The sequence below is a fragment of the Trachurus japonicus genome, chromosome 6 (genome assembly GCF_045865225.1).
Source record: "Trachurus japonicus isolate A0001 chromosome 6, Traja_1.0".
Lineage (NCBI taxonomy): Eukaryota > Metazoa > Chordata > Actinopteri > Carangiformes > Carangidae > Trachurus > Trachurus japonicus.
In genome coordinates, this window is record NC_140912.1 from 23,289,580 (window position 1) to 23,301,646 (window position 12,067).

The 12,067-nt window shown below is 43.1% G+C and overlaps 1 protein-coding gene across 1 annotated transcript in view; it reads left to right on the plus strand.

Annotated features, from left to right (window-relative positions):
* Positions 1–12,067, plus strand: part of hydin (HYDIN axonemal central pair apparatus protein) — a 60,665-nt gene that overhangs the window by 47,332 nt on the left and 1,266 nt on the right. Inside the window, exons 62-89 of the mRNA XM_085779890.1 lie at positions 227–459; positions 638–870; positions 983–1,131; positions 1,253–1,448; positions 2,004–2,112; positions 2,286–2,525; positions 2,657–2,802; positions 3,040–3,267; positions 3,360–3,520; positions 3,684–3,778; positions 3,872–4,100; positions 4,230–4,430; positions 4,533–4,659; positions 5,059–5,224; positions 6,017–6,167; positions 6,300–6,507; positions 6,588–6,809; positions 6,977–7,146; positions 7,295–7,493; positions 7,632–7,784; positions 7,897–8,067; positions 8,277–8,386; positions 8,545–8,767; positions 9,734–9,943; positions 10,044–10,207; positions 10,727–10,877; positions 10,974–11,204; positions 11,314–11,538. Coding sequence (XP_085636016.1) covers positions 227–459; positions 638–870; positions 983–1,131; positions 1,253–1,448; positions 2,004–2,112; positions 2,286–2,525; positions 2,657–2,802; positions 3,040–3,267; positions 3,360–3,520; positions 3,684–3,778; positions 3,872–4,100; positions 4,230–4,430; positions 4,533–4,659; positions 5,059–5,224; positions 6,017–6,167; positions 6,300–6,507; positions 6,588–6,809; positions 6,977–7,146; positions 7,295–7,493; positions 7,632–7,784; positions 7,897–8,067; positions 8,277–8,386; positions 8,545–8,767; positions 9,734–9,943; positions 10,044–10,207; positions 10,727–10,877; positions 10,974–11,204; positions 11,314–11,538 — 5,101 coding nt within the window. The remainder of the gene's footprint in view (positions 1–226; positions 460–637; positions 871–982; positions 1,132–1,252; positions 1,449–2,003; positions 2,113–2,285; positions 2,526–2,656; positions 2,803–3,039; positions 3,268–3,359; positions 3,521–3,683; positions 3,779–3,871; positions 4,101–4,229; positions 4,431–4,532; positions 4,660–5,058; positions 5,225–6,016; positions 6,168–6,299; positions 6,508–6,587; positions 6,810–6,976; positions 7,147–7,294; positions 7,494–7,631; positions 7,785–7,896; positions 8,068–8,276; positions 8,387–8,544; positions 8,768–9,733; positions 9,944–10,043; positions 10,208–10,726; positions 10,878–10,973; positions 11,205–11,313; positions 11,539–12,067) is intronic.

Below are 12,067 nucleotides of genomic sequence, written 5' to 3' on the forward strand. Positions count from 1 at the left end.
CATACAAACAAGTAACAGTATGCATTATGGATTCCAAGATTTACTGAACTTTTACTAAGTCATGCATTTTGTTTTGTTTGTGTACATTAAATGCCTGCTAGCACAACATGAGACTTCTGATCTGCCAGACATCTGCTGCCTGAGAGTTAATTTTTTTAATTAGTTCTTGTAAAGATGTTTAAAATAGATTGTGGTTTACCGGTGTGTCACTCTGTCCTGGTGTCAGGCGCCTGGTTAAGAAGCTCCCTCATGAGAACCGCCTCACCATGGGGGTCTTCACAGTGTCTCCCTGCTCCGGTAGCCTGCATCCAGGAGGTCAGCAAGTGATAACGGTTAACTGCGTAGCTGAAACGCTGGGCAACTGGAACCAGGGTTTGCTCATTGACATCAGTGACCGTGACCCCTCGGACCAGCCCGACGGCATACCATACAGACTGCTGTCTGAAGTCTGCAAGCCAGGTGGGAACCATACAGTATGGTCTTATTTTGTCATATTTGATCGATTAACTGGACCAAAGTAGTGGCTTGTTTCCAAATGGCTCAGTTCTATACATGTCATATGCATGGATTTTTCTAAAATCACTGGCTGCACAAATATTTGCATTTGACTAGTTTGGCTTTTTTTTTTGCCTTCCAGGTATAGTGGTAGACATGGCATCCATCTTTGAAGAGCATCATCTGTGCAACAATAGCGCACAGCTCTCCTCTGAGCAGTTTTGCATTGCTGAAGGCATTTATGTCCTGGAGGAGAACAAGTTTATCTTCAACCAAGTCCTGGTCATGCAAACAGCTCAGGCTCGCTTCAAACTCACCAACCCCAACAAGGTGCCCTGTGTGCTCAGCCTGGCCATCAAATATGCTGGCGGGAAGGTAATGCATGTTTTGTGAAAGTTTTGTTGGGTAGGTGCATGGGTAAATTCTTGCATCTTGTGTCACTGATTATGGTGCGGCAGGTAACAATGTATCCTGTGTTTGCTTGCAGTCGTCCCGTAACATGGAGGTTTTTGATTTGGCTGCTACAACGCTAACCGTTCCCAGCCAGTCACACTCCTTTGCTGTAGTCACCTTCACACCACAGGCAATGCAGCAATACAGTGCTGTGTTTGAGGCCACATTGGAGGGAAGCAGCAGGTACATGTGCACAACTGTTTACGTTTCTTTGATGGTTGTTTGTCCTCTTGTTATTTACCACCACTGAATAGCAAGACCTCTTGTTTGTCTCACTGACCACCGTTCACCTTCCTTTTCTCAGAATGACACCCACGTGTCAGTCCAGGGTGCTGGAGTTTGACCTAATGGGAGAGGGAAACATGCCCAGTGTAAGCGTGGTGCGTCCAGCTCTGAGGAGTGGTAGAGGAAGCCCGGTGTTGCAGTTCAAACAGGTGATGGTGGGGCGGAGACATACCCTGCCCCTGGTGTTGGTCAACGACGGAAATGTTGCAGCTCAGGTGAGATGCATTATTTTGTTCTTTTATTTTATCACTGATCTGGGCCAACAAAAAATATTTTGGTAACCCTTTAATTTACAGGCCGCTCATTACGTGATAATGTCTAGAAATAGCCCAGAAATAATGGTCAATTGCAAGGACTTGGTAGAGAAACATTCTGGCCTTTCCCAAAAAATTCAAAGCATGTGATCTTTTGCCTTTATGAAAAACATGACATTACTATGAAATTGACCTTTATTTCTAGGCTATTTCTTGGCATAAATCTTTATTTTTTAGCTATTTCTTGACATTATCACATAATTAGCAGCCTGTAAATTAAAGGGTTACTACCGGTAATATTTTTCCTTAAATTAGCTTTAGCTACATTAGATAGTTACTTACTTTAATAATCACTGTAAACATTTTCATCACCTTTCATAGCTGAAACGTAGCAAAAAGTGCATACTGTAAGTTAAGCTCTAACAAATGAACCAAACTCCCTTCTTTTTACAATGCCAACATGACTGTGCTGAACTGAACTTTGTTAATAAAGGTTTTTGTGATTGTGTTGTGTAGGTCCAGATTGACATGCTGGATAAACACGGCGTGTTCACTCTCAAAGCCGCTCCTGGCCACACCTGCAGCTCAATACAATCTACAGAGCTAGAGGGCACCACTGATTCAGGTACAACCTAAATTTAAACATAAACCTCTATCTACGGTAAAATGCATCTCCTCTTTGTGGAAGTAATTCAGCGTATGTAATTGTCAGTGATTCTGTTGTTTTTAAAGGTAAATAATTTCATGAGCTGCTTTTTCTATGTTTGTAACCGTCTTCCCCTTTTCCCTCTTCCACAGAGCATCACCTGGTGCACAGAGCAACTCTAACGCTGGATGTCCATGAACGGGTGAAGCTTGAGGTCAGTTTTTGCCCTCACAAACCTGTGAGCGTCAAAGCCAAGATGACGATGCTGGTGGAGAACAACCAATACAGCAGTACCATAATACAACTCATCGGAGAGACGTACCAAGACATCATCTCCCTTGACAACATCAGCAGGCCATCTGAGGAGCTGGATCAGGAGGATGATGAGAGCGGTAAGAGCGAAAGGAGGGCAGAGGAGGAGAGACAGAGAGGAAGAGGATTAAAGTTGACATATTAATCATGGGCTCCTTGATTGTGCACATGGAGCCCTGTTTCTTATCCTGGACCTATTTCTCTCTCATAGGTAATTATGAAGCCCTGGATTTTGGTGACTGCCATGTAGATTGTCCCTACCAAGAGAGTTTCACCATGACCAACCACAGCAGCAGCAGCCAGGTGGTGCGGTTTGAGTGGCCTCCCGCAGGACCCCACATCCTCTTCTCCCCACAGGTAAAGCACTGAAGGAGGGAGTGGGGCACACGTGTAAAATTAGTAAAATGGGTCAAATAAAGCCTCAGTTCTTTGTAATAATATACTGTACAGTGTTATTAACAGTTACAATAACCAACTTTAACATAATGAAGATGATGGGACAAAATGCCTCTGCTGTGCCCTAGCTGTAGAACTAAACATGAGTGCACCACGATATCTGTTATAGTATCATTCTGAAATGTATTTTTGTTACAGGTGGGACACCTTCATGCCGGTTGTTCCAAGGAAGTGACCGTCACCTTTAGCTCCCATCAGCCAGTGACTCTGGACCGACAGCCAATGAGATGCAAGGTTTCCCAGGTGGAGTTCCAGCAGCCACTGGAGCAGGTGGTAGACTGGGACGATCGACAGAGAACAGTCGAGTGGCTTAGCGCCTCAAAGCAGGCTCCAGTCACACAACCACAGCAACCGGTAAAGAATAAGGTATATGTTGAGACTGTGACGTCAACAAAGTGTTAAAAAGAGCTACCAGTTCAAGTCTGTAATTTGTGAAACATGTGTATGCATGCATGCAGGTGGTAAAGACGGATCCCGAGCCCTGCTGCTCTGTGGTTGAAGGTTCACAGCGGGAGTTTGAATTGCGTGTCAGTGCAGTTTGTGACTATGTGAAGTTCAGCTGTGACTTAAACAACATCCATTTCAAAGACACCATGCTTTACCAATCCAGACTCCATCAGTAAGTCCACACACGGTGTGCAGTATACTCTGTTTGTTAAACTAAATATAACAATATTGACCCAGTCAGTGATCACACAGAATGAGCCTTTATTTAAACCAACAAATCATAATATTTCAACAAAAATAATGATGTCTGTGTGTGTTTGTCTGTGTGCATGCAGGCTGCAGATAGGGAATCAGGGTGGTGTCAAACTGGATTTCTCCTGGCAGGTCCTCATGGACCACAGCAGTAACACTGGCAACAATGAGCATGGAGGTATGTCACAGTAATATGGTATTTTACTACTTACTGTAGACTGTGTGAATGAATGTGTAAGTGATAAATGTGGGCATGTGTTGTCTTTAACAGATGAGACCCCCAGTTCTCGTCCTGGCAGTGGGTCAGCGGGAGCGCTCAGTGGAGCTCGTCCTTCCAGTGCTCTCGCCAGCGTGATGTCTCTCCTGATGCGCAGCCCCGAGCTGCCACCCTTCACCGTTGAGCCCAGCATAGGGGGCATAGAGCCTGGTGCCACGCAGAACTTCAGCATTCGCTTTTCACCTCTGGAAGTTGCCAACTATCAGGCCAGGCTGGTGTGCAGGTAAATACAATGACAATATGATGCAGTAATTTAAATGAATGTGATAAGAGGTGTAAAATATAAGAGGAAGGGAGCGAATGTCTTTACAAGAAATATCTACAGGGACATGTTTTGTGTACGTTTTTTCAGGATCCCCAACTTGCAGGATGAGGATCAGACTCCCTGTATCTCAGCATGTGGCCGCAGCCTGCAGCCGCACTGTCACTTTGAACTGGAGGACTCGGACTACATCAGCGGAGACCACCGACACCCTGAATTCAGAGAGCCTCTTGACCCGAACACCAGAGTCATAGAGTTCAACGCTGTCGGCCTCTCTGTGCCATCAATAAGGTAACACACAGAGAAAGACAGATAAGAGCTTTTTTTTTTTTTTTTCATCTCCATCTGAGTAAGCCCTAATGCTTTGAGTGCATGTGTGTTCCTGCTCCACAGACGTTTTATTGTGGTGAATCCAACCAGCAAACCTTACTCATTCAGCTGGAAGTGTGAGGATGAAGGTGGCAGCCCAATTAACTGTCTCACCCCATGTGGTACAATCCAGCCTGGGAAAAAAGTGGAGGTAAGGATGATGACACACAACATTTCTTATACGAGTCGAGGTATCTAACAGCATTTTTCTTCCATTTTCTTACAGTATGTCATCTTATTCTCTTGTCTTTCTTTATTTCATTGCACATCAGTCAGTCTCATTTTCTATCCTGAATTTACATTTTTGGTTTGCATCTCATTGCTGTTCCAGTGTCCCCGTCTCCACATGACCCACTCTATCGCAGCTAATCTAATCTTAACTGCATGGTTCCTTCACTTTAATCCAATTCCATTTTCATTTCAAATCATCGTATCTATTTTTAGATCATCTCATTTCATCTAATCTGTTCTAGTGATTCTTTTATCATTAAATCTATATATTGCACCCTAATCATTTGGTCTGTGTGTGTGTGTGTTTGTGTGTCTGTAGATGTGTTTTGAGTACATAGCTGAGCAGCAGGATGTGGTGGAGTCATCCTGGAGATTTGTGATTGAGGCTCTGTCACTGTCATTTCCCTTCCTGTGTGTGGGTAACACCAGAGAACCACTCATCTATTTCAGCAAACCACACCTTGACTTTGGAGAACTGCTTGTTGGTATGCTGCATTCACCCACACACTCCTTTTTAGGTTGCACTACATATTAAAGACATGCACATACATATTTCATGTTTTAAGGTACATACAGTACACTTAGATATGTTTTTTCAACAATATCTACAAAGGCTTAGTTATGACTAAGATAAGGTCAGTGTTACACAACTCAAAACACTTTCTTTGGGTAAAGTAAAGCTTGTGGTTATCACTAACTCATGAATTTAGGACATGGTCCCTAACAATGTTTGTAAATCTGGCCCACCATCAAAAAAGTAATTAAATGTTATAAACATCTAATACTGAGAGGCATGCAGACCGCAGATGCTGTGCCAGGCTTATTCTGCAACAGGCTTTCTGAACAGAGCACGGAGCTGAAATGAAGTCTAATAAATTCACCAGAAGAGTAACGCAGATAAATTATATAATCAGTTTCATTAGAAAAGTAACAGGAGAATTCAAACACACTTTTCAAATTCCCAATTCCTCGAGTTAAGTCTGCATGACTGTAGTAATGGTATAATGGATCTCTATAAGTGTGGTACAGAACATACACTGATGTATAAGAGTCATTGTTCTGACAAATGATATGAACATGCCGCTGGAAGCTACTGTCACTTTGTTAGCCCTCACTTTATAATGAGAAAAATTAGAACTGCATGTGAATGAAATCTTCAAGCACTTTCATGAATCAATTTTTAATCCTTAATAGATTAAAATAAATTGCATAGGGAATATTCAGAAAGCAGCAGTACAAATGTTTTTTTGTGTGTGTGTCTGTTTGTGTGTGTACAGGCCGCAAAGTGCAGCAAATAGTGGATCTGGTGAATGGAGAGGAAGAGCCTTTTCACTTCTCATTGCTGCAGCCATCCCTCATCTGTGGAGAAGACCAACAATCCATCCTCAGTTTGCAGCCCATGGGTGGCACAGTGTCTCCTAAAGACAGGTTAGTGACACTTAGCTGTGAACACAACTAAATGTATAGACTCTCATTCCAGAATTTCTGCCAATCAATTTCCACATCAATGTCCCTCCTTTAAGCACATTGTAGATAATTGCTGTGGACTCTTTGGTACAGGTTGCCATTGTCAGTGTCCTTCACACCTTCCCATGAGGGCTACGTGAGCTTCAAGTTGGTTCTGAAGGTGAACAGGAGGTCAGAGCCTCTAACGCTGTCTGTTTCGGCCGACTGTTTCGCAATGAGCACTTCAGTTCAAGTCGTAAATCAGGATGGAGGCTTTAGAGATATCAGCTCCGTCCACCAGGACACTCTGGATTTTGGAAAGGTCAGTACACTTTCACATCAAGTCAGGAAATACTAAAACAGGACAATCACCTTTGTTCCTTTATACTCTCTATTTTATAGGTGGGGATTTCAGAGCAATCCACCTTTAATCTTCTTGTTTCCAACCTGGCAAGATTCAGCCTGGAAGCGAATTTCGACTTAACAGGCCCTGACGAGCTGCTGAAACACGTGGAAGTAAAACCACAAAATGCGACTATTGAAGTCGGAAAGCAGCTGCAATTGTCACTCTTCTTTTGTCCTCGGAGCAGTTGTAACCTCCACAATGTCAGACTGAGTATAAGGGTGAGATGATCTCCTAAATGAAATATTTTTTTTATACAAGTGTTAATAGTTCCATATACAAAATTTGCCAAATAAAAAAATATGACGATAAGTGCAACTTTTGCTTCATAGTCATAAAGCTTAGAGGAGGACAGAGACAGACTTCATTCTCTCCTGTATCATCTTAGGTAAAACATGGGCCAACATTTACCTGTGCCATTAGAGGCAGGGCTGTAGCCCCTAGCCTTGAATTCTCCTTCACCAAATTCAATTTTGGCAAGTGTTTCCTGTACTGTCCTGGCATGGTGCCGGCCTCCCAGACTCTCCTGATCAGCAACAGAGGTGAACAGGACATCAGGTGTGTGTGTATATCCTTCTGTTTTTCTTCATGCGTTATGGTTAAGGTGTTTACTGCAGAAAGATTTGTTTTATTTGAGTCAGAATGTGAGAGTTAGAAACCTTACTCTCATTTGAAAACATCTCGTACTTCACCTTTCCTTCCTCAGTGTCGAAAGCCAGTTTAAAAACACGTCTTACTTGGAGATGGACCTCCAATCAGATATTTTGTGTCCCGGTGCTGCGATGGAGGTACCAGTCACTTTCTATCCACGTGAGGCATGTCGATATCATGAAAAGCTCACCTTCATCTTGAACAACTGCATCACAAAAGAAGTGGACATACTTGGACAAGGCATCGAGATGAAGGTGAAGAAGAGTGTGTGTGAGCCTGTCTGTAGTTATACAGTACCTGCCCTCTCGTTTATGGTTTGTCATGTACACGTTTCTCCCTGCTTCTCTGTAGAATAATCTATTTCAACATGCTCTCTATTGTTTTTGTTCCAGCTGGAAGTGCAGGACCCAAAGCAGAGGAATATAAAACTTGGATCTCTGATGTTTGGTCAGACGGTGAAAAAACAGGTGGTTCTGGTCAACCGCAGCCCTTTGGATCTCACCTTTACCCTGTGCCTCAACACAGACACATCACTGGACCCAAAGGTAGGGAACGCACACACAATGATTATCAGTGGTTCACATACAGGCAACTCTTACATCCTTTTCTTTTCTTTTCTCTGCTCTCCTCTCCTCCTTCTCTGCTCTACCTCTTCAGGATTTGTCCTTTAGTCCTGCAACTGAGCTGAAACTGAGAGCGGGTGGAGGTTCTTGTAACGTGACCATCCAGTTCTCACCTCGTCAGCACATACGTCCCTTCAGGGCTGAACTGCAGGCAGAGATTGCAGGCCTGTTACACCCCCTGCTGACCATCCAGGGCTGCTGCCAGGTAACCTGTGAAGCACACTTCCTGCTGTTTTATGAAAAGATACATGTATTTGCTTCCCTTGGCGAGCACTGAATCCTTTATTAAAGTCAGTTTATCATTTCTGCAGCTTTGTATATGGTGTAGTAACAATTCATTTTATGGTTAGCTCTTTTTAAATCTCTGTATCTGATGAAAACATGTTAAGTAGTTTTTAAAATTGAAACCTCCAGGGTGCGGAAGTCCAGGTGGACCAGGACCATTTGGCTTTTGGAGCTGTGGTTCAGCGTTGCCAGACCAGTAAGAGGATTGTGATGATGAACACTGGGGACATTGGTGCCAGGTGAGGTTAGATACTACACAGTATATTATCCGGTGTGAAACCTTCATGTGTATCCATATCAAAGCTTAAAACCATAAAGCCTCAGAAAGACTTACACATCCATCTTCACACGGACATGCAATATTGTTTTATCACCGTCTTGTTTATCTTGTAACTAGGTTCCACTGGAGAACGGAGAATTTTCCTCCAGTGTTGTCCATCACGCCAGCTAAAGGCTACATCTGCCCCGGTGCAGAGGTCCCTTTTGATGTGACCTTTGCCCCTGAGGAACTGAGTGACGACACGAGATATGAGAACCTGTCCTGCTTTGTCGAGAACTCCCCCTCGCCTGTCACCCTCACTGTGACAGGTTCCTGCATTGAGCCCTCCACCAGCAAAGAGGTGACTGATGCATTTTTATTTTTGTTCGGCTTCAGTGTTGAAAATCTACTACTTATATTTGATTCTGTGAAATCTGCTCATTTCGGGTTGATGTGATGAACAGTTGGGGATATTTCTTCTTATCATCATCACCATTATAAGGTAAAGAAATGGTAATTTACAGTAGTGAATGCATCATACTGTATGTGCAGCGGCAAAACAAAAGAAATGTGACTCAGACATTGCACAGCCTGTTATTCATACAAAACTGTGGGTTTAGTTTCCCATCCAAACGAATGTAACTCTTAAAATAAACATTACCAGAGCCAGGGACGCCTAATTTTATCCAACCCTAAACTACATCTCTAAATCTCCTGACAAAACGCCTCCTCCCTGCGCGCCTCCTCACACAGGGACAAACACTCTTTATTGACTAATCGTATTATTCATCACATTATTTGTTGTATATGTTTATATATAACTGGACATTTGTTAAACTTTCCACTGTTTTGTCAGTCACTGAAGGCTTTGGAGAGGAAGTTGTGCTCTTCTGCTTTAGAATAAGTTGACGATGATTAATCCTGTGGTTCGTTTTTAATAATGTTTTCAGTGAGACTTACAGTATTACTTACAATGTAACTCTCTGCATGCCACCTATAGTATCTATCGTCTGTCCGTTGTTGTAGGAGCCATAATTCATAGATATGTAAAAAAGAGTTGGAGACTTAGATTGTATTTCATTATTTCTATCTATAGTGCAGAGTTGAGCGAGATTACGGCACCGACTGCCTCAGTGGAGTAATGATGTATGATGATGGATGTAAATTGTTTTTTCTATAAGTAAACTTTGTTTTGAAACGGATACATCTCTTAATTCATTCTCGTAAGAATCCCTGCCTTTCATCCTCTCACGTGGCTTTGACAACGCGAAGGAAAGCCACAACTGTTGTATTTGTTCAACTCTGCCATCCTCTTCCTGTCTCCCAGGTGATACATTTTGTATGCCCAGTACGTGGCTCACACACCCACGCGCTACCTGTCGTCAACCCCACTAACCAGCAGTGCTGCATGAGACCTATCATTGAAGGCAGGGAGTGGAGCGCTGCACCTTATGTGACTCTTGAACCGCTCCAAAACAAGACCTATGAAATCACCTACCAACCGCTGACCATGACCACTGATGAGACGAAACACCAGGTACAGAAGCACAAGCTGTTATTTATTTTTGTAGTTTTTCATACCGACTGCATATGACTGACTAGTCATGCCCCCCCCTCCCTCCTTTTTTATGTTTCAGGGATCAGTCTTTTTCTCCTTCCCCGATGGGACCGGCCTGTTATACTCCCTGCAGGGAACTGCTGATCCTCCCAAGGCAGAGGACACCGTTGTGCATGAGGTGCCGGCCAAGACTCAACACACACAGTTGCTCCCAGTGCACAACTGGCTCCCCAAGCAACAGCGGTAAAATACACACACACACACACACACACACACACACACACACACACACACACACAGCAAACTCTTAAACTCTGCGATTTTAAAACCTGAGATAATTCAATATTTATGATACATGATCCATTCTGTTTATTTTCCCCACTACTGTGTGCAACTGACCAAATGAATTACTGTAACTCTTTTACACCACAAAGCTAGACTGCCTTTTATGTTGATATGGCAAAACTGTTAGTAAACATTTATTATTATTATTAAAACATTCAGCAGTTACAGAGAAATATTATCTGGTCACCTGGGAAACTTTTATTCTGAAAATGTTTATCATAGCTCTCATTCATACACTTCTTCCAATAGATTTTTTTTTTTAATCACAGTAAAAGTACAGTGAATGAGTGGCATTATCAGCTATTGATAGTGTTTATATATAAAATCACAGTGCTTTGTGCCATGAGTGAAATACAATGAGAGACAATGAGGCGATACAGATGTACATCCGAGTGATGAGTGTTTGTGTTTTCCCAGGTTCAGTGTGTTGATAGAGATACTGAAGCCTGACAAAGCAGATGCTACAATGTCTCTCAAGGGTCTGGAGCACATCGTTGTCCCTGCCCTGGCCACAAGAGAGTACAAGATGTCTTTCTTTGCCTACAAAGAGGGGCAGTACAGCACGAAGGTCTGATGACACACACACACACACACATATGTGAGATGAGATCTGAATGTATCTCTGAGTCCTGTCCTCACACCACCCTCCGTCTCTTTGATTCAGGTGACATTTCATAACGATGCGACAAACGAGTACATGTTTTACCTTGTTACCTTCGTGGCCACGTCTCCTGGAGCCCTGTCCACCATCGAGCTGGTGACCGCTGCGCGCCGCACAGCCTCGGCCACCGTACAGGTGGAGAACCCGCTGACCACATCCACCTGCCTCACCACTGTGTGTAAATGTAGTGAGATCAGTGTCCCGCCTCAGCACACCGTACCAGGGCAGTCTAAGGTGATTACAGAGCCACTCTACTCCCACACTATAGATAAAAAAAATACTGTGTGCCCTGCAGACCTGAACTGACACGCTGTATGTATGTATTTGTGTGTCTTTTGTTTAGAGTTCTCTGAGCTTCAGTTACCTGCCTCTGCGTGCAGGCGAGTCCACAGCCCGACTGACACTGTGCAGTACCGACCTGGGCTTCTTCCACTACAATCTGCTTCTCAGAGCTCTGCCTCCACCTCCAGAGAAAACCGTCGTCTTCAACACTTCGCTGGGCAGAAGCCACTCTGTTCTTGTTAAGTTTATCAACTACTCCCGCTTCAAAACCGAGTACCAGTGCAAGGTAACAAAACGACTGAGCCATCTAGAGTGCACATCGTGTTCTTGTGATACTACATATACTGTGTAGGCTTTACTTGACCGTCCTTTTCTCTTTTTCTCTCTGCTAGTTCTGTTTTTACAAATAGAAAATTGACATTGGATAGGGTCTGAGAAAGCAACTGGGATGAAAATTATTCAACTGATTTATTATGAACACCAGGTTTTATTGGATTTGTTCATTCGTAGCATGAATAAATAATTGAGTAACTGGAGGTGTTATTTGAATTTACTGAGGTACCATTATATTACTGACAATATAATTATCTATGAATCAAGCTATTTTAAGTGCTTTACACATCCACTGCAAACGTGAACTTATCTAGACGTGCTGCTTGTGAGAATACTGTACTGTACATGTGTCTGAATCAGGTGGATGAGGCATTAAAACAGATTTTACTTTAGTGCACAATAATCCATGTAACGTTTGGTTGAGTCAGTGTGTGAATAGAGATTCACAGTGAGTAAGTGTTGATGGCATTTCTGTCACCCCT